The sequence below is a fragment of the Apodemus sylvaticus genome, chromosome 5 (assembly GCF_947179515.1).
Source record: "Apodemus sylvaticus chromosome 5, mApoSyl1.1, whole genome shotgun sequence".
NCBI classification, from domain to species: Eukaryota; Metazoa; Chordata; class Mammalia; order Rodentia; family Muridae; genus Apodemus; species Apodemus sylvaticus.
In genome coordinates, this window is record NC_067476.1 from 95,743,402 (window position 1) to 95,770,769 (window position 27,368).

A 27,368-nucleotide genomic window follows, 5' to 3' on the forward strand; every position below is an offset into this window, starting at 1 on the left:
TTGTTCAATATCATCATCAAGATTATGGTTTTCCAGAGCTGTGATAAACTGACTTTTATGAGCAGCTAGAATATTGCTTTGAGACTTAATTTCTTTTAAATATAGGAAGAGCAATTTTAAAACGAGCATAGGAGCATCTTTTCTTATTTATCTGAATGAGGCTGCATTAAAAGTATTTCCCTTTTATAATGAGGCCTTAAAAATGATAATTTACCTAACTTTTTTTTCATTTCTATGGAAAGCCTTTCCTCACTGTTCTGGTTTCTCTTCTAACAAGTGAAAATGGAAATGAATACCCATTAATTAAACTCTCTAATAAGATTCTGTAGCTATTGGCTGCAAACTCTAGGGAAACCATGAGCTCCTAATTACAGCATATCAATTGCAATTAACTCATCAAACTATTCCCGAGATGTACTTGAGAAAAAGAAAGAGTTGCTAATAAAATTTACAACAGATTGAGAGTTCTTTCTGTGGCAATTAGGGGCCACTATTAATGATTGGGGGCAAAGCTTGATCCTCATTTGGTAAATCTGTCAGATGATAACATTTATTTTCTAGGATTTGAGCTTTGAGCAGTTGCAGGATATTAGACATAATAGTGGTGACTGTATTTGTCTTTTAGGTCGACATGGAAGCTGCTGCTAAATGTTTTGCATTTTAAGCCCTGGTTTCAATGGCTTAGAGTAACCTGGAAGACTGATGCTAAAATCTAAGAAGCAGGATAAACACGAGTTGATGAATATGGCACAAATGTCATGCTTAGCATCAAATGTAAGGGCCAGGAATTGAATGATAGCCTTTTCAGCATGAGTTCTTCAAGTGTGACTTCTGTTTCTTGTTGAAATGGCCCAGGGGTGTCCCATATGCCTCCTTCCCTTATGAAACCCTCAAACAGGATGCTTGGTTGGAAATGTCTTGAGCAGCCCATTCCTAGCTTTTTGCCTTTTGCTCATGTGACACTAAAATGTATTAGATACATTAGATATATCTTGGTGTCCTCAATCTATGTAGCAAGAAATTACACTTAAGATTAGAAGGCTAAAGGTAAACACAACCAGTAGCAGCAGATCCACAGCTTGAGTGGGGCTCGGTGAAACACAAGTCTTTTCTCCACAGAACTATCTGGCTGGAGATTATGGGACTCAGTTTCTACTTTTCTTGTGTGACTACAAGATCAGTGTTGACTATTGCAGCAATACACAGTGATACCTAGAGTCTGACAGTTTTCCTTGATCTGGACTTGCTTAAAGCAAATGTTCCAGGAGAATGAGAGTGAAGCTGACAGCCATTTCTGATCTAGTCCCCCAAACTGCAGGTGTTATGTATAAAACCAACTTGAGCAAGCCATGGAATGCAAGTCAGTAAGCAGAATTCCTCCATGGCCTCTACTTTAGTTTCTGACTCTAGTTGCATGCAGAAGTCCCCCATCCTGGTTTCCCTTCATGAAGGACAACTCAAGGTAAAAATGAGTCCTTTTCTCTCCAAGTTGCTTTCAGTCATAGTGCTTGTTACAACAATTAAAACCCTATGCAAGACATGTCTAGAGCTCTCTCTCTCTCTCTCTCTCTCTCTCTCTCTCTCTCTCTCTCTCTCTCCACCCTCACTTCTGTCATTATTGCTCTGTCTTCTTGCTCTTCTCTTTCTTTGTCTTAAGAAAAAATTATCTATAAACCATTTATTACATTCCAGGAGGAATATTATGTGTGACAGCTCACTTACAGTGTTCAAAACAGTCATTATCTGTAAAAAACAAAAGAAGGCAGAACTAATCCGTATGAAAATAAGCCTAAAGTCACAGCAACTAAATAAGAGAATTGTGCATATAGAATACTACAAAACCACACTGCTTAATGAACAAAATTCAAGCACTATACAAATAAGCATTATGCAAATCAATGTTCAATTTGAAAGCGTTAACTTGACTATGTTTGAATCTCAGCGTGACTGACAGCAAAGCAATCATGAAAGTCAATCCTGGTTTGGAGAGGAGGGTGGGAGGGATAGTTCAACAGTTAAGAGTTTTTATTGCTTTTGCAGAGAACTCAGGTTTATAACACCAACATGGCGGCTCATAACTGACCGTGACTCCAGTTCCGAGAGTTTGGTGCCCTCTTATGACCTCTGTGTTTACTGTACACTCGTGACCCGAAGATATTCTTGCATGCAAAACACCCATGCACAAAAAATAAGCTAAATAAAACTATTAAAATAAGAGAGCACACTTGGGCCAACAAGATGGCTCAGTAAGCAAAGGTACTTGCAGATGAGCATGATGGCCTTAATTTGATCTCCAGAATGCACATGGTGGAAGGAGAAAACTGACTCCCATAAGTTGTTCTCTGACCTTCATATGCACACTTGGCAAGCACAAGCATTCATATACACACAGTAAATAAATAAGAGGGAGTATTAAACTGACTCTTCATGTCAGATTATTAAACACAAAAATCAATGCATCTCTTAACTGTTATCTTAAAAAATGCTGTTTGCAGTAGACAGTGATGATCACAATGGCTCAGGGCTAGCCAAGGAGCAGGAAAGAGAAGCCCCAGCATGCTTAACCCTAAGGAGACGTGTACACCACACCCTCCCTCCCCAGTCTTGGGATTATCACAGAGGACGAAGTGTAAGAGGCAAAGGTAGACAAAATTACAAAGAAATATTATCTTGTGAACACAGCAAGGCAGCTGCATATATGAAGTCATATATGAACCCTGTGTAAGCCAGGCCAGACAGAATGCATGCACAGAGAGGGAAGCTGGATATACAATCCCATTCTTGGTTGTGGAGCTATTGGCAGGGGAAACAATGCAGCCCCTGATGGAGTCAACCAAGCTCCAGGGTAAGACCACCCCTCCAAGAATATTTGGCCAATACAAATGGTTCTTAAAGGATTGAATTGTTTTTTAAAATATCATCTTCCTTTTCTGTTTTGTTTTGTTTTGAAAAGCTAGCCTCAAACTTACAATTCTCCTCCAGCCTGAGTGCTGGGAGTACAAGCATGGACCACTATGCTCAACTTAAATTGAATATTTTAGTGTGGAATAGGGCATAATTATAGTGTAAAATGCATGCATAGCATTGAGGGAAGAGTTATTAAACAACACTCACATACCCAGGCCAGAATATGAACTATGTTCCAGATGTCCCCTTTTCTATTCTAATCTCATGCCCTCTCTTCTAGAATACTAACCACTGCAGATGTTTTAATTATTCCCCCATGCCCCCTTTCAAGCTTATCTTACATATATATAGTTCACAATGTCTGTTTATATATATAGTATATATTGAACGAAAGCAATACATTCTTTACAAATTGCTTCTACTTCCACATGTCACAAATTATTTCTCTATCCTATAGTTTATAATCCTTAGGTTTATGTCAGTATATAGTTATTATTATCACAATTGTGGGAAATAGAATATGCATTTTCTTCAGTATAAAAGTTCACATGTATTTTTAAGGTAAGATATATAACAAAATTTCTAGCAGTGGAGTCAAGTATCTGTTCTCTTTTGCCATTTACAACATTCTATATGTATACCCTCCAGAGGAACTATTATCTCCAAATACATCTGCACCATTCTAATCCAGTCCATAACCTGTAAGTAGTAGACTATGTAACTTTGTGTTATCTCACATGAATTACTAGGTTATGTAATGACTAGCATTGTCCGGCTGACAGTTGAAGTTCAAATGATCTTAGTCAATGGAGAAGGCAAGGTGGCAGCTAAGATTTTCTTTGTAAACACTATTATAGATAAATTACAGATGAGAAATCAGATTTGGAAGTTTTCAAGATTCTAATGGTAGCATTTTTCTGATCTTGAATGAACTTAGCATCTCAATAATAATTATTCTGGAATTCATTGAATTTAGAGTTCTCTGAGATAATAGAAGTATCACCGTAAAAGCATTTTTATCATGATGGTTTACAGGGGTTTCCTCTCCCTCCCCTTTCCACAACCTCCCTCATTACTTCCCCATCCTCCTATTTCACACCCCCTCAGAAAAGAGCAGACCTTCCATAAACCAAATATAGTGTAACAACCTTCAATAAGACCAGGCACATATTCTCATACCAAGACTGGACAAGGAAATCTAGTAGAAGGAAAAGGGTCCCAAAGGCAGGCAAAAAAAAGTCAGACACAACACCCCCATTCCCATTACTAGGAATAGCACAAGGACATCGAGCTACACAACCATAACAAATATACAGAGGACTTAGGCTCCCTGATCTCTGTGAGCCCACTTGAGTCCCAGTCAGTTGACTCTGTGGGTTGTGTTCTTGTGATGTCTTTGATCCCTCTGGCTCCTCCTCTTTCCTCCCTGTCCTCCATTACTAGGCAGGTTCTCTAGTTATCACCCTTGTAGAGTCCATGGAAATTTTCATTCCACTAGGTTTCTACCTTGCTCCTTGATTGTTCTCCAGTTCCAGTCATCCCTCCCAGTATTCTCTCCCTCCATTCCCAACACTATCCTTCCTGTTCCCATCCCTACCCCCAACCCCAGTCCACCTGTGAAATCTATTCTATTTCCCCTTCCCAGGAAGATTGTTGTGTGTCCCACCTCCCTGTTAATCTCACCTTGCTACTTGGCCTCTCTAGGTCTGTTTTACCTCACTTAGGATGATTTTTTTCCTAGTTCCATCCATTTGACAGCAAATTTCATGATATCAGTTTTTATTTTTATTTATTCACTTTACATCCCAGTCGCTGCCCCAACACCCACAATTCATTCCCTTCTCCTCCCAGAAGGTGGTAGATCCCTGGTTGGCAGAAGCCATCATAGGACAAGCTAATAACTAGCAGGTGTCCTTTCTGAGGTGACCACCTTAGATTAAAATCTATGGTGGTAAACTGTGGTAGGTAAATCCCAGGAGAAAATCATTTTAGGAAAGATTCCTGCTATTAGTATGCTTTCCCTGTTATTTACATATATAACAATCACTAGGTATTAGCCTATTCTTTGAGCAGATCTCTGCAGTACTATGAAGATGTACTGTCTTGTAATGATTCTATGTAGACAAATAGATAACTTAATTCTTAATTCTTAATTCTTAACTTAAACTTAATTCTTATATAAGAATTCCTAAAGTTATATCAGTCTTTATTAAGCTCGTTTATAGTGGGTCTACTATTAGGTCCTTTTCTGTTAGTTAAAACTGCAATGAGAGCACAGCCAGTCTCCCATGTGACACCAGTTAATTCCTTCTACATAGTAACCAGTCATTCTATTACTCAGAGCACATTCCAAGAGGTTGTAAAATTATTAACCAAAGGTCATAATAAGGGAACTAATGATTTATTATAGGTTCTGGGACAGAAGATAAAGTATTGACTGGGTTTATCTATATAAAACTTCACTAATAACTTAGTTATGGTTTTTAATCCTCAATGAACCTGTGGAGCTGTAACAGGTAATGAGTGTTTGGCTAGATAATTACTCCCGATGGATATGCATGTAAACATTCTCTGCTATAAACTCCTTATTTTTATTTTTTCTTGTAAACTTCTTATTCGATTTGTGATTTGAATTTATGTATAAACTTGTGATGAACTTTTTAACCATGTGATCATGTATTCTGAAAGATGTGTAAGTGCTGAGGACAGAGAGGACAGTGAATTTTTCCCTTACCCCTTTAATTACAGAGCCTTCATAGGAAACTTTTTACAAATTAGAAATAAACACTAAAATCACTTTTCAAAGTGTCCCTTTTTCTTCCTACAACTTTAACTAGCAGGATGAAAGTTAGAGCCTTGCAATTTCTGCTGAGATAGAACAAAGGCTATATTGCTTAATCCCTTGCTGTTTGGGAATGAGGTGCGAAGTGGAGACTTGCAGTTTCTGGCCTCAGAAGAGCACAGAAGACAAGTTAGCTACAGTAGCAAACTAAATTAGACGTAGATAAGTAAACTATTAATTATTATACAGCAACTCTAAATATCTCAGAAGACAAAGTCTTACCCCCATATTTTGTAAGACAAAAGTTTTACCCTCTGCTGATGCTCTTCCCGCTCTACTGCATCAAGGAGAACTGACAAGCAGCCCAGCTAAAAGAACATATCCCACATACAGGCAGCAGCTTTTGGGAAAGCTCCTTCTTCAGTTCGGAACCCACATAAAGACTGAGCTGCACATCTGCTACATATGTGTGGGGAGCCAAGATCCCGTTCATGTATGTTCTTTGGATGGTGGTTCAGACTGAGAGCGCCAATGGTTCAGTTTAGTTGATTCTGCTGGTTTTCCTGTGGAGTTCCTATCCCGTTTGGGTTGCTCAACCCTTTCTCCAACTCTTCCATAAGCTCCCCATAGCTCCATCTGTGCCTGGTTGTGAGACTCTGCATCTGTCTGAGTCATCCACTGGGTGGAGCCTCTCAGAAGAGAGCCTTAATAGACTCCTGTCTGAAAACATAATAGAGTATCATTAATAGTGTCAGGGATTGATGCTTGCCCATTGGTGCTTGCTTGGCCATTCCCTCAGTGTCTGTTCCATCCCCCATGCCTGCACTTCTTGTAGACAGGATACATTTTGTATTGAAAGTTTTGTGGATGAGCTGTTGTCCCTATCACTCCGCCTCTTCAGGTTCCATATTCACAATGCTGTGAGTCACAGCTAAGGGCACTCCCAAAGCTGAACTTCATCACCAACAGAAACACCAAAAAGCCTACTCACTCATGGAAACTGAACATCTCTCTACTCAATGATCTTTGCGTCATAGAGGAAAAAAAGAAAGAAATTAAAGACTTTCTAGAATTCAATGAAATGAAGACACAGCATACCCAAATTTATGGTACACAATGAAAGCAGTGCTGAGAGGAAAGTTAATAACACTAAGTGCCTCTATAAACAAAGTTCTCATACCAGCAATTTAAAAGTATACCCGAAAGCTAGACAAAAAAGAAGAAGCATGCACACAGTTGAGGAGTAAAAGGCAGGAGATAATCAGTTAGAAATCAATCAGTTAGAAACAAAGACAGCACAAAGAATCAATACAAAGAATCAATGAAACCAAGAGATGGTTTTTTTAACTGCATAATACCCTATTGTGTAAATATACGGCATCTTCTTATCCATTCTTTTGTTGAGAGACATATAGGTTGTTTCCAGTTTCTGGATACTGCTATGACCATAGCTGAGCAAATGTCTTTGTGGTAAGATAGAACATCCTTTGGGTATATGGCCAGGAGCAGTATAGCTGGGTCTTGAGGTAGATCAGTTGCTAATTTTCTGAGAAACTGCCATACTGATTTAAAGGACATGGATTTTTTTTTTGCATGAAATCATTTGGTACATTTCCATTCATACAGCATAGATATTAACTAAAAAATTTCTAGTTTGACTATTGCTCCAGGAAAACTCTCTTGTAATACAGAAGTTTTCATTTAATTCTATTAGTTTTGATTGACAATTTATTCTTAATGTTATAAAAAGCTATATAAAGTACAAAAAATTAGATCTCTTTTAAAACAAAATATTATCTTCACATATTTACATATGAAACAGGAAACACAAGATATTTTGAAACGTGTTAAATTTATATTTTTAATCATTTTTCAAGTACATAATCTAACAATTGAAAATTACCTCTTCACACTCAGAAAACAGAGTTAATTCCTCACACCACAACTATTTGTCTCCTCATGAAGCAATATTTGTAGAGAACTAAAATAGCTCAGCAGCACAAACCTTTTGAGTCTGGGGGTTTCAAATGTAAAGGTTAAAACTACATTCTGGATACACACAAATTAGCACAGTACTAATGACTGCCTAGCTCCTGGAGCAAACCAGGAGCAGTTCTCAGTAAGATAAACAGCTAAGAATACAAATTCATAATTTGAAAGAGAAAAGTGGGATTCATTCATTTGATTTTCCTAAGTCACAGAAGCCTGGAGTTCCCTGATGCATCACAAATGCACAACTCAGTAAAGACGGGGCTGTGGATAGCCAAGGGATTTAAAATTAGGCTCATCTAAAGATGAAAATGTTTTAAGGACTGTGCCATGTGGATAGAGACGATACAGTGTTGTCTGTGTGTTTACAAGATATGAAGAAAACTGTATAAAACAGACAGGTGAGAACTCGACTCACACTCATGTGACTTGTTCATGGAGTGTCCACTGTAGAGCCAAACCAGAGAAAAAGAACTCAACGTTAGCCTGAAAAGGTTTGATCTTTGTTGTTGATGTGCAGTGAATATGTGCACCTCAGAAAGATCCAGATAGACCTTGCAAATCAGTCATGCAAATACACCAGGGAAAGGCTACTAAAGGTAATGACATAGAACTGTAAAACTCATAAGAGGAAACTCTTCGGAAGTTGGGGCTTGGAGATTTTTAGACACAATGCAAACAGCATCATCTATAAGAGAAAGTCTCTATAAATTGAATATCAAAATGTTAGAAATTTGCTTCATGAGAACTCTATTCAGAGGATGAAAGGACAAAGATGGGAGGTGACTGAGATGGTAAAGTGCTTGCCACGGAAACATAAAAGCATGCCCCTGAAATCCCAGTGCTGGAGAGGTCAAGAAGGTGATCTACAAGCTTCAGTTAAGAAAGAGTCCTTGTCTCAGATGCTAAGGTGGAGAGTGAGTGACAAAGATACCCAGTATTGACCTGCTGCCTACACACATCTGAAAAGATAGTCTCCTTCTCCCTCCCCTCTCCCTCCTTCCTCTACACACACACACACACACACACACACACACACACACACACACACACACACAAGAGGATGGAAGAACAAAGGAAGCTATAGCCTGGAAAGGATTACCTTCAAATTATACTTAACAATCAGTTTGGATACCATTGCTACCCGTAGGGAAATTCAAATTAATATGCTACTTTGCTGTGACTGTAAGACTGTCAGGGTAACTAAAGTCAATTAGTAACAACACCAAATGCTAGTAAGTATGGTGAAGAAATTAAGCTTTGGTGCATTTAGTGATGGAAGTAAAATAGTGCAGCCATTTGGAAAGCAGTTGGGTAGTTTCATAAAAACCAATGATATATTTATCATACAGCCCAGCAGTCATCCTCCTGGACATTTAGCATGGGGTCAAGGGCAGAGTTCATTGTTAGGTCTCTTCCATTGTTGCTGGCCACCTTATGTTTTGAGAAATAGTCTCTTACTGAACATGGAATTTACTAATTCAGTGAGACCAGCTAGTCAGCAAGCTCTAGGGATAAATATTCCTGGCACTGGGGTTCTAGGTGTATGCATCAATGCCCTCCTTTTTTTAATTTTAATGTGTGCTGGAATTAGGAACTTGGGTCTTCCTGTTTGTGCTGCAAGCACTTTACTAATAACTATGCTATCTTTCCAACCTGCAAATTCCTGTTTCTATCAAGCAAAGTCTCCATTTTCTCTGTCCTAGTCAGCTAATGAGTTGTCTTAGTTGGGATTTCTATTGCTGTAATAAAGTACCATGGCTACCAGAATCTTGGAGAGGAAAGTGTTTATTTTATCTTGTAGTTGTAGTCCATCATGAAGGGCAGTCAGTAAGGGAACTCAGGACAAGAACCTGGAGGCAGAAACTGAATCAGAAACCATGGAGGACTGGTGTGCACTGGCCTGCTTCTCATGGTGTGCTCTATCTCCTTTCTTATACAACCCAGGGCCACCTGCCCAGTGATGACATCCTCTATAAAATGCTGAGCCTTCCCATGTCAACCATTAATCAAGAAAATGCCCTACAGAGTTGCCTATATGCAATCTAGAATGGGGTCATTTTCTTAGTTAAGATTCTTTCTTTCTGGGTATGTCTAGGTTAGTGTCGAGTTGACGAAATCTAATGGGGACATGAGCAAATGAGTTTATATCCCATCCTCTTGAGAGTAATCGGTTTTACCTCATTATGTTCACTGCTGTGGTAGCTGTCACACTTCTTAATCATCACAAGAGACACGAAGCATCTTCTAGCCCTTGTGCACTATATAAATAAACTGAGAGACCTTTAAGATGGCTCAGCAGTTAAGGGCGCTTGTGACACAAACTTGAAAACTGAATTTAATCTCCAGATCTCAGGAGGGGAAGAAAAAGAATAAATTCCTTAATGTTGTCCTCTGACCCCCACATATGTGCTATGGCACATAGCCCCAACTCCTCACACACATTATAAATACACACAACAACAACAACAATAATAATAATAATAATAAATTTTAAAATTCAAATTAAGACTTACGTAATTCTGGATGCTAGGTTGGACACAGGAACTGAAGGATTGCAGGGAGCAAAAACCAGGAATATCCAAGAAAAGTGTCTAGGGGAAAGCCAGATTACCTAAGGTTAAGTGAAGCCAAGAATCCAGACAGAGAAACTGAAACAAAGAAGGATATGGCAAAGGACAGTTGGTGAAGACCCAGCTTGGAGGAATTTGCTTTCCTGATGGATAAAGAAAGAACTTTCCTTAGGATGAGTCAGTTTAGGTGCTTTGTAACGATGACATTTACTATATGTATAATTTATTAAGTATTTATGCCATGTCAGGCATTGTGACACATCCCTTTTAACCTCATCTCAATATTATTGCTAGGCACACATCATTTGCATTTTGTGAATTAAGTTCAATAACCTGCTCATATCCTTTTCACCTGGAAATAAGAGGAACAGGTATCCAAAGTCAATTTAATCTGATTCCCATCACGGTCAACTCTACTGCCCCTCTCATATCCTTATTATCTAGAAGAGGTCTATACCTTTAACTATCTATATCTGAGTCAACTATACCTATATTTAGGACAAAAATGCTTAATATGAAATAATGGGAAAAATAAGTTCAAGTTCAGGACCATGTGAAAAATAAATTGGAGAATAAAACTAAAGGAAAGAGAATAAACCCAAAGGAAACATATGTATCCTAATATTCAGTACAACAATGGACATTTGGAGCTACAAATGTGGGTTTGAGCTTCTTTATGTCAAGAGAAAATGTGTTCTCATACACGTATATATTATCTCTTTGAGGCAATGAGCCAAGAATTATTTGTTATTGAAGGTTTCAGAGAAAGGGTGAATTTGTATGGTGTCCTTAAGGGGGATACAGTGTGATGGGAAGAATATTTTCATCACAGCTCGTCAACCAGTGGTCCCTAGAGGATGTGGCTGTCCAGCAAAGATCCGGCCATGGCACACTCTTCAGAATGAGCAAGAATTGATGTAGCTGTGCAGGTGAGTTGGCCTTGGGTATTGTCTTAGTCAGGGTTTCTATTCCTGCACAAACATCATGACCAAGAAGCAAGTTGGGGAGGAAAGAGTTTATTGAGCTTACACTTCCACATTGCAGTTCATCACCAAAGGAAGGGGGACTGGAACTCAAGCAGGTCAGGAAGCAGGAGCTGATGCAGAGGCCATGGAGGGATGTTTCTTACTGGCTTGCTTCCCCTGGCTTGCTTAGCCTGCTCTCTTATAGAACCCAAGAATACCAGCCCAGAGATGGTACCACCCACAAGGGGCCCTCACCACTTGATCACTAATTGAGAAAATGCCCCACAGCTGGATCTCATGGAGGCACTTCCCCAACTGAAGCTCCTTTCTCTGTGATAACTCCAGCCTGTGTCAAGTTGACACACAAAACTAGCCAGTGCAGATATGTTAGAAGGAGAAGGAGCCAAAGAATTCTGTTCTCCTCTTTTAGATAACAGGAACTATATGAGTCATTTTATTTATTCCAGCCATATTGAATTCTGTCTGAACAAAACCTTGGAGCATGCCTAGGCAGGGATAGAAAAATGAATGCTTAAAATACATTCAAATACCCATAGTCTAACTTTACGATGAGAACCAGACCAAAAACAAGAAAAAATGCCAAAATAGGAGAATAGGGTTAAGGGCTTAATTCTATTAGGACTGGTTGGTTGGCATTTGGGAACATTCCCACTCAACAGTATGTGAGCTGGTTAGAGAAAGGATGTGATAAGGTTACAGCAGATGGCTTTGCTTGGGAGGCACATTCCTGAATATGCTGGCATCAGAGACCTTTCTCTTCTAGTAGGTTTGATTTACATCATGAAGCTCACCATAGGTCGGAGTTCCTTTACAGGAGCATGCCAAGCTTATACTCTATTGATATTGATATTTCTTTTTTTCCTTTTTTTTCTTAGATATACTCTTTACTTACATTTCAAATGTTGTCCCCTTTCCTGGTTCCGTCCCTACCCTGAAAATCCCATAAGCCATCTCCCCTTCCCCAATCAACCCTCCCCTGATTCCCTTTCCTGGTATTCCTCTACACTATGGCATCAATTCTTTCTAGGACCAAGGGCCTCTCCTCCCTTTGGGGTCTAACAAGACCATCCTCTGCTTCCTATGGGTCTGGAGCCATGAGTAACTCCATGTGTACTCTTTGGTTGATGGTTTTGTCCCTGGGAGCTCTGGGAATACTGGATGACTCATATTGTTGTTCCTCCTGTGGCACAGCAAACCCCTTCAGTTCCATGGGTCCTTTCTCTAGCTCCCCCATTGGAGACCCTGTGCTCAGTTCAATGGCTGGCTGAGAGTGTCCCCCTATGTATTTGCCATGCACCAGGAGAGCCTCCCAGGTGATAGTTATATCCAGCTTCAGTCAGCCAGCACTTGTGGGCATCCTCAATAGGCTCTAAGTTTTGTAATTATATATGGGATGGATCCCTGGGTGGGGTAGTCTCTGGATGGTCTTTCCCTCAGACTCTGCTCCACCTTTTGTCTTTGTATCTCCTTTGGTGGGTATTTTTCACCCTTTCTACAAAGGATCCAAGGATCCATACTTTGTTCTTCCTCCTTCTTGGGCATCATTTGATATGTGAAATTTGTCTTGGGTATTCCAAGCTTCTGGGCTAACATCCACTTATTAGTGAGTATATACCATGAGTGTTCTTTTGTGATTAGGTTACCTCCCTCAGGATGATATTTTCCAGTTCCATCCATTTGTCTAAGAATTTCATGAATTCATTTCTTTTAATGGCTGAATAGTACTCCATTGTGTATATATACCACATTTTCTGTTTCCATTCTACTTTAGTATAGACAAGAATCCTAGGATGCTTAGCCAGGTGACACCTATATGTTAAGCTCCACCTACTCTTCCAATAATTTAAGACCCTCCCCCCTCCCAGCAAATAGGAAATTCTAAAGGAGTAGGCAGTAGAGTTAGGTCCCTGAACCTAACTGTCCTCTTTCCTCCTCCGCTTTCATCTTCTCATCTTGTATTCCTGATGGTGATCTGCCAGGGACCAGCTGAGAGACCCCAACTCAATGTTTTTAGACCCCTAAACAACTAGCCCAGCACAGAGTAACTTGTTTTTCTGCTTTCAGCTTGAGAAAGATAGCCCACCCTGTTCTAGTTCCAATGTTTAACTATACAATGCCCCAAGGTCATTTGCTCCAGATAATCTTTAACCTTCCTTAAGGCATAAACTATTGCCTGACTTCCTCATTCTGTACTTCCCCATTCTGTTCTTGTTTTGTCCTCCACCCCTTGCCTTGTTTGTGATTTTTGTCCTCCACTTTGTCCTCCACCCCTTGCATTGTGATTTTTCCCCTTTAAATACCCCGACTTCAGTTGCATGGGGTCCCACAGTTCTCTACCCCTGTGTGGTGTTTGACTGTGGACCCCAGAGCTCTGGAATAAAAATCCTTTTGTTTATTGCATTGAGACTGTTTCTTGAGAGTGATATGGGTGTTGCCTTCCAAGGCATGGGCCACTGGGGCCCCCTCATTTGAGCAATTATATATATTTTGAATGCATGTATTTAGAGCTCTTTCTCATAGCCTTAAGGGCTGTCCTGAAGAGCCCAGTCTTTACCATTTTGCTGAGACATAAGCCACATTTTGCCTCCTGAACTCATGTTGTCTGATTATCATGGAGTCATTAACATTAACAGAGAAGAATGTGAAATATGTATATTATTACATAAACAAGCCTTAGGCCCACAGCAGCCATCGACACTCATAGATAGAGGCTCACACCAGGGCCCTGTCCAAGAGACAGGAACCATTTCACTCCCCACCAGGGCCACACCAGGCTAGACAATCATCAAATAAATCATCTATTTCCCAGAGATCTAGAGGACTAGCTTGGGGCAGGAGGACAAGTTCTAGGGCTCTACAAGCTCCATGTGGAAAGAATGACAGCTCACATATCATTCAGATTCTTTTGGCCTTCTCTCTGACTTTCTTACCTCTACCCTTTGGATGCACATCTTGTGTTTAACAGCAATAACTTGTGAATATGTCATAGAAGAGAGATGAGAATGATTATAACTGCTGCTTGGTCTATAGACTTGGAATGTGAACGTGCTCCATAGAGCAGATAACTGCTGCCTCAGAAGATGTTTTTGCTGTGCCCCAATTATTAAACAAGGCCTATTTCTGTCTCAAAAGACACCTAACAGCATCCCCTGAAGCTTTGGACTCTCCCACTTTGCTACTGGGATGACAAGGCGATGTCATTATCCCACTATGACATGCTGCCCCACCCAGCCAGAGTAACTAGTCCAGTTATGTGTGGGGACTTAGTCAGCAAGACAACCCCTGAGTGACAGTCCTGGCATATAGCTGGAAAGGAAATCTATTTGGAACAGAAAAAGATCTTTGTTGAAAAAAAAAGAAAGTTGTGTTTTAAAAGGTATTAGCACAGTCGGGGATTTCTTGTGGGTAAATAGACTTCTGGAAGAAAAAGAAAATGTAGTGGAAATGGTTAAAAGAAAGGAGGTGGAAGACAAACTTCAAAAGGTATTAAAATGAAGTCCTTCAAAGAGGGATGCGAAAGGAGGATGGAGTGTTGGTGTTCTGCCTTCCTAAGACTGGACTTGGTGTTGGACATTAGTACTGGTATGGTGGCTATGAAATATCAGCCTTTGGCTTCCTCCAAGGCTTGCCGCCTCTGCCTGTTTCCAAGGAGTGGCTGCTGTTTCAACCCAGCCTTTACTCTGGAAAGCTTGTTGAAAATTTAGGGAGTAATAGGCTAGTAGAAATCAGGCAGCCAATTTCCTGGATTGTTTGGTTTCTTGGGGGGAGGGGTGTATTTATTTGTTTTGTTTTGTTTCCCTGAGGGTTTACATTGGAAGTATAAATTATTTTTTTATACATGAATCTGTCACATGTTCCTTAATATTTACCCCCCCCCACCCCAGAATAAGTACAAGCAAGGAAGGGAAAGGATGGAAAGAGCAGAAATGTAAAAGGTCTCCATACCCAATGTGGTCTGTTCTGAGATCGAGGATCATCAAACTGTGATCTATTTTGCTGAAATGTAGTTTGCATAAAATGCTGAGATCGCATCTGGGAAGAAGCACAGAAGCTTTGTCTTGACTCTGATGTGTCTGAAGAATGTCTCACTTTTGCCACCTCCTCTCTGTGTGCCAAGGTGCTGCATGGTAGGTGCTTCGGGTTTGTAACAGTTGTCTGTATTCACATCTAGGAAGCAAACAATGGAAGAGGTTGGACAGAACCCACCGGATGATGAGTAAGTAGTCCAACAACAGGGGGCCAGGAAGGTGACTGCGGTAGAAGTTTCCAGTGGTCCATGCCTCAGTTGTGAAAATGTTCTCTCCTTAAGCCTGAGACCTTGGGGAGAAATTTCAGTTCTGTTTTCCCTTATTTCTTCACACACTTCCATGATGGGACTTGGTGCAGAAGCTGTCCTGTCACCCAGAAAGCACATCAGTTTGCTTTAGGGGAAAGATCCAGCCCCATCCCCGACACCCTAAGATTCTGATAGGCTGAGACAGATAATGTTCAAGTTTGTAACAAAAGATAAGAAATTTCTTTTATTTCACATCTTTAGCTGAATTTTAGATGTGGTTGAGATGCCATATCCTCCACATAAAATTTTTAGAGGTGAACAAGTTAGAGTCCAACTGTTTATATAAAAAAAAATATGGTTTTCCTTTTGCACACAAAAGATTTTGCATCCTAGTGAATATTGTTTAATAATATTCAAAATTAAAGCATGACCTGACAAATTTTACTTTATGAGAAATATCATAGCAATTGTTTAATTATGAAAAAATCAGTCAAATCAATTAGGTATGTAAACAACACACTGTAGAATGAAAATACATGTACATCTTCTTGGAGTCCTGGGGTTTTGTGGTGCATTTAGTTCTGATGACACTTTTCCTGTAGGGATGAGATTACAGAAATACCAACTTTAGAAGCCATAAAACAGAATCTCAAGTACCTGAACTCAGACCTTGAAAAGGATCTACAGAGGCTGGATGAGGCCAATCAGATTCTTCTCAGAAAGATTCAAAAGAAGGAAGAATCTATACAAAGGTCAGGCTTTGCCCTTGGTGAAAGAGAAACTCCTCATGTGATGTCCCATAGACTAAAGGGAAGTGAGGGGGATTCAGTTCCCTGGTAGAAACTTCAGTGTGTTATTTAAATCCTAAAACTTGACCTGCGATGCCCCCAGGAGGCATTGGCGAGGATCTTTGCATCAATTTCTTCATTCCATGGACATTTTATTGCAACTGTCACTCCAGATCCCTCAGATGTTGCTGGTGTGATTTTTGGTGACAGCTTCCTTAGGACTGAGACACACCTGAGTACTTTGTTTTTCAGTCTTGAAAGAGATATTGCCCTGTCCATAGGAAGAGTCCCAGAGAGGGATGACTTCAGTGAGATCATAGTACAGAAGGAGACTGCCCTGAAGGACTTGGAGCTGGAGACAGCAAAGCTGGTGAGAAGACTTCTAAAGGAGGCCCCAGGAAGCTCTCTGCAGCTGTCACTGTCTGTCCCCAGAGGCTCTGTACATGCCCCTTGCCTCTGTGGCTACAGAAATCATAGCTGCCCTGGGGGGAGCTCTGTGACACTGAAGTACAAGGCATGGGGAAACGACCTTGGTTCTGTCCCAGATCCCCCATGAAGGACCCAGGTGCACTTAACTGACACCCTCATCCCCACATATTACACATTGCATATTACATATTACATTAGCAGCCTTGGTAAGGGAGAAGGTTCAGAGCAGAATATGTTTGTCTCCTTTAATTCCTTCTTTCCACAGGAGAAAAAGAATAAGACCCTAAGCAAGAATGTGATGGAACTGCAGAAGAAGGTAACGAGACATCCCAGGTTGTAAGGTACCCCATTTCCTTCAGCATAGTCTTTACAAAAGAAAGGCTGGTGGAATGGGCAGATGATGTGTGTATGAGGTGAGTTTGGGAAATATTTAGAATATATCTATACACACATATATATATGAGAATATATGTATAGCTATATGTAATATAGATATACATATATATGAGAATATATATATCCTCATCAGTTATATGTAACCACATAAAATATAGATTATATGCTACATACAAATGAAGAGAATTTTCACATACTTGAGTTTATCTTGAAATATGACTGATTTCTAAAGAATCTTCTGAACTCTCTAGTCAGAAGAACAAGACTGTAAACCTCTGCCCTACACCCCCATTGCCTTCAGAGTTTTCAGACATGAATTTGTCCTCCAGTCACCACAGGTTGTGGGAAGAGGGCTGAACTATAACAGGAACAAGGATTCCCCACTCCTTGCCCTATTGCTACTGTTGAGTCCATGCTTCTCTCCTTACTGTGGAGCTAAGGTAGTCATGGGACAGAAAAGGATGTCCAGTCAGGGCTTAGTGAGTTAAGAGCACATATTCTTGCCGAGAACCTAAGTTCTGTTCCCAGAACCTATGTCAGTCAAGTGGTTCACAATCACCTCTCCTTCAAGATCCAAGAACTTGAAGGCATTCTCTGGATGCCAAAGGCACCTGCACTCACATTTACATACACACCTATGCACCTGCGCGGGCGCACATGCGCGCGCGTGCGCACACACACACACACACACACACGCACGCACATGCACACGCATGCACGCACACACACACGTGCACACACACACAATTACAAATATGAATCTTAAAAACAAAGAAAGAAAGAAAGAAAGAAAGAAAGAAAGAAAGAAAGAAAGAAAGAAAGAAAGAAAGAAAGAAAGAAAGAGAAGGAAGGAAGGAAGGAAGGAAGGAAGGAAGGAAGGAGAGAGAGAGAGAGAGAGAGAGAGAGAGAGAGAGAGAAAAGCCTATTCACTCAGGATTGAGTTAGCAACTCCCATAAGGTCAGAGACAGGTTTCCCTTCAAGATGTTTCAGTACCCAAATTAGCAAGCACAGTTGTTCTGCTGGCTAAGACTCCAGTCTAACCTTATCCTAGCTCATCTGTTGGCCTTGATGAGATCACAGTTACTGCAATGGTATTTCAGGTTTCAAAAGGACAGAAGAATGCTGCCTCGGATCCAGAAACCATGAAAAAGAAAGTAGCAGAATTCAAGGTGAATAGCACAACAAATGGGACTTTTTTGTGACATGTGTATCAGTCCTAGGTTCTAGAAGGCTGTTTTCATGACTTCTCCTAGGTGTGACGCTAGACATGCCCATGTGTGTAGTAGAGGTGTGGCAGCATCCTTTATTCCCATGGGCTACCCTGACAGCATTGTTCACACCAGAGGTGGCAACGTTGCTTTTGGGTGGAGGGGATGTCTTGAAAGCCTCATCAGTTAAGAAAACACATTCCAAACACTTGCTGGAGTCTGTCTTCCCTGGAGAAGTTTATATCTAAATGAGGACACACAGATACAGACATCCAAATAGAAAGAAAATGCTAATTCTCACAGTTATATAAGGATGCACTGATGATCATAGATGGTTTGCCAAGCTGTGGCTCATGGGATGAATTTTATTTTCAAGTTTTATTTTGTCTTTTTTCTCTATTAAAAAGTAAAGCAACTAAAAATATTAATTTGTAAGACTCTATTGTTTGCACCTCTAAGTCTAGAGTGTTCTAAGCATAGCAGAGGTTTAGTAAATATATGATAAGTGGACAAATGAGTAGACTCAGATTGGGGACAAACCTATTGTGGAGCTCTGTGCAGTTTTAACAAGTGTGGCATCTGGCTGATGTCACCATCAAGAACTCTATTGTCTGCTTTTCTCTGAACAAGTCGAATGTCTCCTATGACCCTCGTGTGATTTAGGGAGCATGAGTGTGCCATCCTGATTGAGTATGGGGAACAGGCTGGTGCTCATTGGTCAGTATGAGGAAGAAGAATGGCCAGATTCGATGGAGAGTCAGCCTACTAAGGTTTAATGTCAGCTCTGTCCTTGTGAGACTTGGCTAAGTTTGTACATAACTTCTCTGTGCTTTTGTCTCCTCAACTGCAAAACAAGGGCAATGGGCATCCTCCCTTAAATATTATTTGTCCTCAATACATGCTAGCCACTCAGAGTTTGTTTTCTGCTGGCCTGGGTTTCCCTTGTATAAAGGAATGCTGTTCATTTTCTGCCATTACCATCTTCCCTAGGTGAAACTGCAAAAGTTAACAGAGTCCTGTGCACAACAAGAGAAGGAAATCGCCAAGGTTAGATTAGATCAGTGCCTTTGTGTAGGACATACGTAGAAGAGAAAGACCGAGGGTCTTTAGAAAGGTTTTCAGGCATGGGAGGGAGCAGGGAAATCTGGCAAGTGGATTTCTGATTCACAGGCAGGTGGAAAAAACACTTTCATTAAACACTGACCTTTAAAATGTTAAAACCCTCATCTGCCCCAAAAACCTTGTACAACCCCAATCCAACAGCCTATTGCATTCCTTCCCGTTTCCCAGAGATACACAGGACAACTTGGGTAAAGTTCTACCCTCCCCCCACTCAAATTTAGGCCCTGTGCCTGAATATTAGGTCACCTCTTTGCAAGGTGGTGGTTGTTTCCCTTCAAGTAAGGGGTTGCTAGGTAACCAGCCACACGTCCAAAGTACTAGGCAGGTTCTCAGGGAAGCAGCCAAAACTTGGTACTGATTGAGCTCTGTGTTTTCTTCTTTTTCTAGATGGAAAGTGACTACCAGTCTGTGTTTCAGCTCTGTGAAGACCAGACCCACTACATAAAGGTACAATGTTACCGACGAGAGTCAGATAGAGACCGGTCTCCCAAAGTCAGGAGAAAGCTGGGTTCTCCTTAGACGACCCTCAGCCATGTGGAAACGTCTTTTATTCAATGAAATGACCACCAAACAGGAATGGCCCTTGACCCATTTGTCTAGAAGTCTGAGGAGTTCTGAGGACACTGAGGTTTCAGGGAGTTCGGTTACACGCTCCTGGAACACAGCCTAGCTCCGCGCTGGGATCTAAGGACAAGCGAGGTCTAGAAGAGGAACGTTTTGTTTTTCTATGCCCATCCTCTGATTAGTACCTCTGATTTTTTTCCCGTTAGAGCATCCCCTACTTTGAACACCCTGTTGTGTGAAATATTTGGAATGTTAGTTATTTTAGTGGACTATTCCTATCAGTGACTTTGAAATAAAGACAAAAATTCTTGTTTATGATGCCCTCCCCCACGGGAAGAAATACCAAGAAATTCTGAGGGAGATGGAGAAGGAAAAAGAAGTGATGCTGCTTGAGAAGGAAATGTAAGTTTGGGAAACCATCCCGGCTGGGGCAGTCCCTGGGAGACACAGCACTATCAAAACAATCGGGGACACAGAGTGAAGGACCCACCCACAGCAGGTCATGTCCGGCAACCTCTATTCTTGCTCCAGACTGAACGCTCAAAATCATTCAAACTGCTCTCCTGCCCTCCCCAGTAACTGGGACCAGAAATCTGTTTATAATGCTCTTTTCATATATCCTTTGCTGAGGGCAGTATTCCCAACACTACTTGAACTATGTTTGAGGGAAAATTATCGTGAAGAGATATAGAAGAAACAAATGGCTGACATCTGTGTGTCACAACCTTTCCCAGGATGTTGGTACAATGGAATGACCAGATCTGTAGATGTTTTTCAGGGGACTTGGCACACTTTATTTTTGTTTATACTTCTTAATTGTATCACATGTGATACAATATTCATCAGATGCACACATCTTAAATACATAGCTGTTTCCCTATGTATATAGACATCAGTACCATTGAGAGCCATATATAGGCTATTATAAGCACCAGGAGTCTCCTTGGATGCTTGACCCTGTCAACATCCCTTGCAGAGGTATTCCCTAGTCTGATCATTTTAAACCTCTATCCTCAATTTTTCTATAGATTCAGCCCATGTTCTCTTACAGACTTGCTCTTTATAATATCCCAATGTATGAATATGACACCACTAACCTTTCACTGACAAACACTTTGACTGTCTCAAACATGGGGATATTAAAATCTGCTATAAAATGTCCTCATGTGTGCCTTTTGATGTATCATTTGTGATGGGTCATTTGGATACACATATCTTTGTAGTACTAGAAGAAACAATTGTCTAAAATGGCTGTACCAGCATCCTTACATGTGAGAACTCTTGAGTACTCGGGGCTGGAAGGTGGCTCTCTGTATGAGGGAGCTCCTCCTCTTTGCTTATTGTTTGCCTTGGGCCTTCAGTTCAGTTCTCAGAGAAGCGATACTTCTATGATTTCCCCAGATTAGTATTTACTGTATACATTTTATATATTTTTACACCTGTACTCATCTGAAATCTATCCATCCTGTGTCTAAATAGTCCCGTACAATCTTTAAACTTTAAATAATTTAAAACTAACACTTACAGAGGTCATGTATTTCCTTTTGATGCCTTGTGGTTTTGTAGATCAGGGGACCTTCTGCATGTGAGCCTGTTTTCACACGCTTTATTCTGTACAATTAATCTATGTCTCTGTCCTTTCACATATACTGAACTGTTTTAATTATTCCAGCTCCAGAGTTAGCCTTGATATATGGTAGAAATAATCTGTAAGTGCTTTGTTCTTATTTAAGATTATTTTGTCTATTTTGGATCCATGAATTTCAATATAAATATGTTATATTAGCCTCATAATTTCTACCAAAGTAATAAAAACTCACTGAGATTTTCATTGCAATTATTGGGATTTGTAAATAAAATCTGGAAGTTAGTGCCTAGCTAATAATTGGTCCAACTGTATCCATCTGTTTATTAAATCTTCTTTAACATTCACACAGTACTGTCATTCTATGTAGGATTCTTATACATCTTTAATCATACTGACAGTTTTTGATATGGTAAATGTTATGTTCATTTGATTTTAGGATCGATCATTTGCCACTATATAGGTATATGTAGACTTCTGTATACTGAATCATATCCATTGATCTTGCTTATTTATTTATTTATTATTTATTTATTTATTTATTTTTGAGTCTCAAGTTACACAGAGATAACTTGGAGCCAGCTCCCAGATTGACAGGGAAGCTTATTCACATATTTGCTTTGAAGGCCTTGAACTCTGGACTCTCTGGACTCATCAGCCAGAGGAGGCACTACTTTCTGTTTGGACTCTATTTCCCTGGACTTCCGGTTGGCCCATGTTCTTGAGGAAAATCTACAGCAAAAGAGGAGCTCCTCCGTCTGCTTAGCCTGACTCAGGGACTTGTGCCCCTCTGACTCCCAACCACTGTATCTGATATAGTCAATGCATTTCATTCACTTTCATAGTTACTTTTGGAAATGGGCTTGTCTGACAAACTACTTCATCACAGAAGAGCCAGGAGCCTGTGCTAATTCTCCCTTTATTGATTACTGTAAAAGGAAATATCCATGAAAATGCTAGATAAACTTACTGGATCAATTCCGTAGCCGGAAACAACTCTAAATAAAACAAATAAGCTTACAGTGACCAGAAGGCTTTAGACAGAGGATAAAAGCAGGCATATGTTAGAGAGAGTTGACAGCTGACAGAGGGGAACGGCAGAAGTTATTTCCCCTGGTGTTATACTTTCTGGCCCGAGGTCAGCCCAGACCCATTTGTATATTGTATGTATGGAGCAGTTAAAACACGGAGGGAAAGCACTTAGAATTTAGGCCACTGGGAAGAAAGAGAGGCAGACTTGGGGGTTTCTGGATATCACTCTGATGTTCCGTTTGGAGCCACACAGTGTGTCTTTGGTGCCAGTCGGGTCTTCCAACCTCAGTGTGGTTGCTCACAGAATTCCCTGAGCAGTTCAGTTTCAAAGTCAGCCAGAGATGTAGGCAGAGTCTAGGTACAGTTTATCTTTCTCTTAGGAAGGGAATGTGTACTGGCTAGTTTAACATAAGCTTGACACAAACTAGAGTTATTGGAGAGGAAGGAACCTCAATTGAAAAGATACCTCTATAATATCTGGCTGTAGGCAAGCCAATAGGGCATTTTCTTGATTGATAGTAGATGGCACAGCCCACCGTGGGTGGGGCCGTCCCTGGGCTGGCAGTCCTGAGTTCTATAAGAAAGCAGGCTGAACAAGCCAGGGGAGCAAGCCAGTGCACAGCGCTCAGCCATGGCTTCCGCAGAAACTCTTGCCTTTGCAGTCCTGCCCTATTTGAGTTCTTGTCCCGACTTCCTTCAGAGATGAACGGTAATGCGGCACTGTGATCCAAATAAACCCTTTCTTCCTCAAGTTGCTTTTGGTGATGGTGTTTTATCCCAGCCATATCATCCCTAACAAGAACAGAATGGAAGTAGGATGTAGCCAGAACATAAAGTCCCCAGTTTATCTTTCACCATCAAAGGGAGAGAGGGACACATGTGGCATGGAGGCAGAAGTTGGGGACTCAAACAGAGAGAAAGGAACCAGTCAGAAAGGAGATAAGAGGCACTTACCAAGAAGGCAATTGGAACGGGGAATAAATTAGAACAAAGTATAATGACTCACATGTATAAAAAGGCCATAAACAAATCCTCTATATGCTAAACTTCAAAATAATTGGAAACAATCAGTCATGTTGCTGAAAAACTGAATTTCAGCCAAATCACAGGTGTCTCATGACTTAGGAAAGTTCTTGTTGGCAGTTCCTTGGGTTGTCTCACAGGGTAACTGGCTCCTGTCTTCTTTGTCATTGTTTTGAAATCCAGATCCAAAGCCCAGAATGACTCTTCCCAAGTAGTGAAACCGGGGTCAACTCTGGTAGAGACCATTCAAAGCAACATGGTGAGTCTTGCTGCCCACCCTTGAACTTTCTTCTAGCCACCCCCTCTTCTTCCTGGGATGTCTCCCTCACTCTTCTTTTCTTTTTTAAAAATCCTGGAGATGGGAAGTAAGGCTCCATTGCTTAGCACTACACCTGGAAAAAGGCAGAGCCAGAGTATGAAGTTGGCTGTCCTGACTGCACGTCTCTGCTTGGAGTCTCCCCACTGCTCTATGGTTCTTTGAGATTCTGGTTATACGAGGTTTTCATTACTTTTCACAGGAGAAGAACATCATTAAGAAACAGAAGAGGAAGTTTTGGCTTAGGTGAGTGGCAGAGTCCTGCTCCTGACCTAGTTGGTCCAGGCTAGCTTCACTGTGGATCTGACCGGAAAGAGCCCAAAAGAATAAGTATTAGCATCAAACCAGCATATCATGCAGCCTCAGAGTTCTCTGAACTCTTTCTTGTTATTTACAGAGTCAGGACATCAGACTTGCGTGGTTCTAAGTAGCTGTAGGAAATAGTAGCGACTTCTGAGAAGCTCAGGATGGACCCTGTAGACTCCATTTCATTCCATTTCCTGTTCTGTTCCCCAGCATGCTCCCTTCCAATCATTCAGGTCCTTCATCCGTTACCTTTGCTACATTCTTGGAAAGAGAGGACAAGATGCATCAACTTCTTTTGTTGCTTTACTGTGGACCGAGAAACTACAGGGAGAAAAAAAAAGTGTCTTTTGAATTCTCTGTCTTTTCTTTTTCAAAGTTTTAAAATCAGGAGACCTATCTTCACTTTTCTAGAATTACTTGTAGGAGGCATGGAGAGCACACTGGCCTTGAGGCTCACAATGTGACCATCTTAAACTTTTACTGTTAGCCCCCAATAGTCGTGCTCTATAGGTAATACCCAGAAGGTCATCTATTCTATTGGAAAACTTCCATTTCAGGAAGGCAATGTTCGATGCTTGACCACTAAATCATGGTTTTTCTGTTTTCCTGTTAACTTGAATTCACTAACTCTGCCCCCATTCCCTAAGCACCCCAACAGTTTTGCCAAAAGAAAACAATTCAGCAGCCCCTTACGAGTTCATACCTCACTGCTTGATGTTGAGATATTCGTGCCTGTATGCTAATGAGCTCCTCTTTGCAGGCACTTCCGGTACCTTTTCTTCATGATCATGATCATTATCCGACTACTGGGTTATGTGTTCTTCCACCTTCAGTACATAAACCCGGACTTTCTCGTGGACACCCTGCCCATGCTGATGAGCAGAAGCACCTTGAAGTGGCTACGGGACATACTGTTTCCCTTCCTTACCCTGGAAGTGGAAGATGTGCTACCGCACTAGGTGTGCTACCAACCTGCCAGGCCCCACATTGCACCCAATGGAGGAGTCCTGGCTGTGGTCCTGTGTTGGTGATGTGGGCCAGGCAGGATCTGGAAGCCCATGACTCAGAGCTTCTTGGTGACAGCTGAGCTTTCTATTTAATTCTCCCCTGGAGTGTCTCTTTGTCAAATACAGAATGCATTTGACCAGGGTGTGCTGTGTTAGTCTGTGTGTCCTGGGGACATCTATGTAGTCCTCGAGTTTCCTGTTCTTTTGAGACAAAACAAAAATAGAAACTCCCCTAGTATGTCCATTTTCTGGTTCACTTTATTAAAGGAAAAATAAAATCATGTTAGAGTCTCAGTCATTTAAGGAGGCATGTAGGAGACCACTTATGGAACTAGATTTCCATCAATAACATATTCTCTTTAGCTTTTTGTGCTTTATATTATGCCTTAAAAGTGAGGTGGTGACCTAAAGAAACGTTCAAAGTCCTTAGTAATCAAAGAAATGAAAATTAAAATGACCCTGAGATTACACCTCACACCAATCAGAATGACTAAGATCAAAACCTCAGGTGACAGCACATGTTGGTGAGGATGTGGAGAAAGAGGAACACTCCTCCATTGCTGGTGGGATTGCAAACTGGTACAACTACTCTGGAAATCAATCTGGAGGTTCCTTAGAAAACTGGAAATAGATCTACCTAAAGACCCAGCAATACCACTCTTGGGAATATACCAAAAGATGCCCCACTATGCCACAGGGGCACATGTTCCACATGAGGCCTTGTTTGTGATAGCCATAAACTGGAAATAACCCAGATGTTCCACGACAGAAGAATGGATACAGAAAACATGGTTCATTTATACAATGGAATATTACTCAGCTATGAATAATGAGGACATCCTGTGTTTTGCAGGCAAATGAATAGAATTAGAAAATATCATCCTGAGTGAGGTAACTCAGATCACAAAGGACATGCATATCACGTACTCACTAATAAGTAGATATTAGCCCAAAAAAGAAAGACAGACAGACAGACAGACAGAAAAGTGCTAAATACCCAAGATACAGCCCACAGAACTCAAAAGACATCAACAAGCTGAAGGGCCCAAGTGAGGATGCCTCATTCCCACTTGGGAGGGAGAAGAAAGCAATCACAAAGGGGGAGGGAGGGACCTGGGAGGGAGAAGAGATTGGGGGGGGGCTGCAGAGAGGGGAACGTGATAGAGTATTGGGTGGGGGAAAAGAACTGAAATCCCCGAGGGCCAGCAGAAAGAATGGAAACATGCATCCTCTGGAGGTAGGAGGTTGGGGGCACCCTCCAGAATGCACCAGAGTCCTGGGAGTTGAGAGACTCTCAGGACTCTAAGGGAGGGACCTTAGATGAAATGCCCCACATTGGGGAGAGGTAACTTGTAGAAATCACCACCATCCATCAAGTGAGGGATGGGGTTGCCATCTCACAATCAAAACTCTGACCCATAATTGTTCCTGTCTGAAAGAACTGCAGGGATGGAAATGGAGAAGAGCCTGAGGAAAAAGAAGGTCCAGGGACAGGCTCAAAATGGGATCCAGCTCAAGGGGAGGTCCCAAGGCCTGACACTATTACTGAGGCTATGGAGTGCTTGCAAAAAAGGGACCTAGCATGATTGCTCCCTGAAAGACCCAAGAAGCGGCTGAAAGAGTCAGATGCAGATATTTGCACCCAACCAATGGACAGAAGCTGCCTGTGGTTGAATTAGGGGAAAGCTGGAAGAAGTGGAGGAGAAGGGCGACCCCTCAGGAGGACCAGAAGTCTCAATTAATCTGGACCCCCAAGGTCTCTCAGATACTGGACCACCAACCAGGCAGCACACACCAGCTAAAATGAGATGCCTAACACATATATAGCAGAGGACTGCCAAGCCTGGGTTTAATCAGAGAAGATTTACCTACCCCTCAAGAGACTGGTCACCCCAGGGAGTTTAGAGGTCAGGTGGGGTGGGGAGTAAAGGGTGGGGACATCCTCATGGAGACAGTGGGGCAGGGAGGAGGTATGGGATGTGGAACAGTCAGAGGGTGGACAGAGAGGGAAATAAAATCTGGAGTTTAAAATAAATTTTTAAAAAGTGAGGTGCTAAAAAAAATGACCTTTTTCCTAT

The 27,368-nt window shown here is 41.2% G+C and overlaps 1 protein-coding gene across 1 annotated transcript; it reads left to right on the top strand.

Moving 5' to 3' along the window:
• The first annotated feature begins 15,418 nt into the window (after nucleotides 1–15,418).
• LOC127684533 (transmembrane and coiled-coil domain-containing protein 5B) lies at nucleotides 15,419–25,242 on the top strand. The gene is made up of 11 exons (XM_052181444.1): nucleotides 15,419–15,453; nucleotides 16,116–16,265; nucleotides 16,554–16,671; nucleotides 16,996–17,046; nucleotides 18,228–18,296; nucleotides 19,326–19,382; nucleotides 19,845–19,904; nucleotides 20,359–20,423; nucleotides 23,845–23,920; nucleotides 24,180–24,223; nucleotides 25,044–25,242. The coding sequence occupies exons 1-11, from the start codon at nucleotides 15,419–15,421 to the stop codon at nucleotides 25,240–25,242; spliced, it is 924 nt and encodes a 307-aa protein (XP_052037404.1).
• The last annotated feature ends 2,126 nt before the right edge of the window (nucleotides 25,243–27,368 follow it).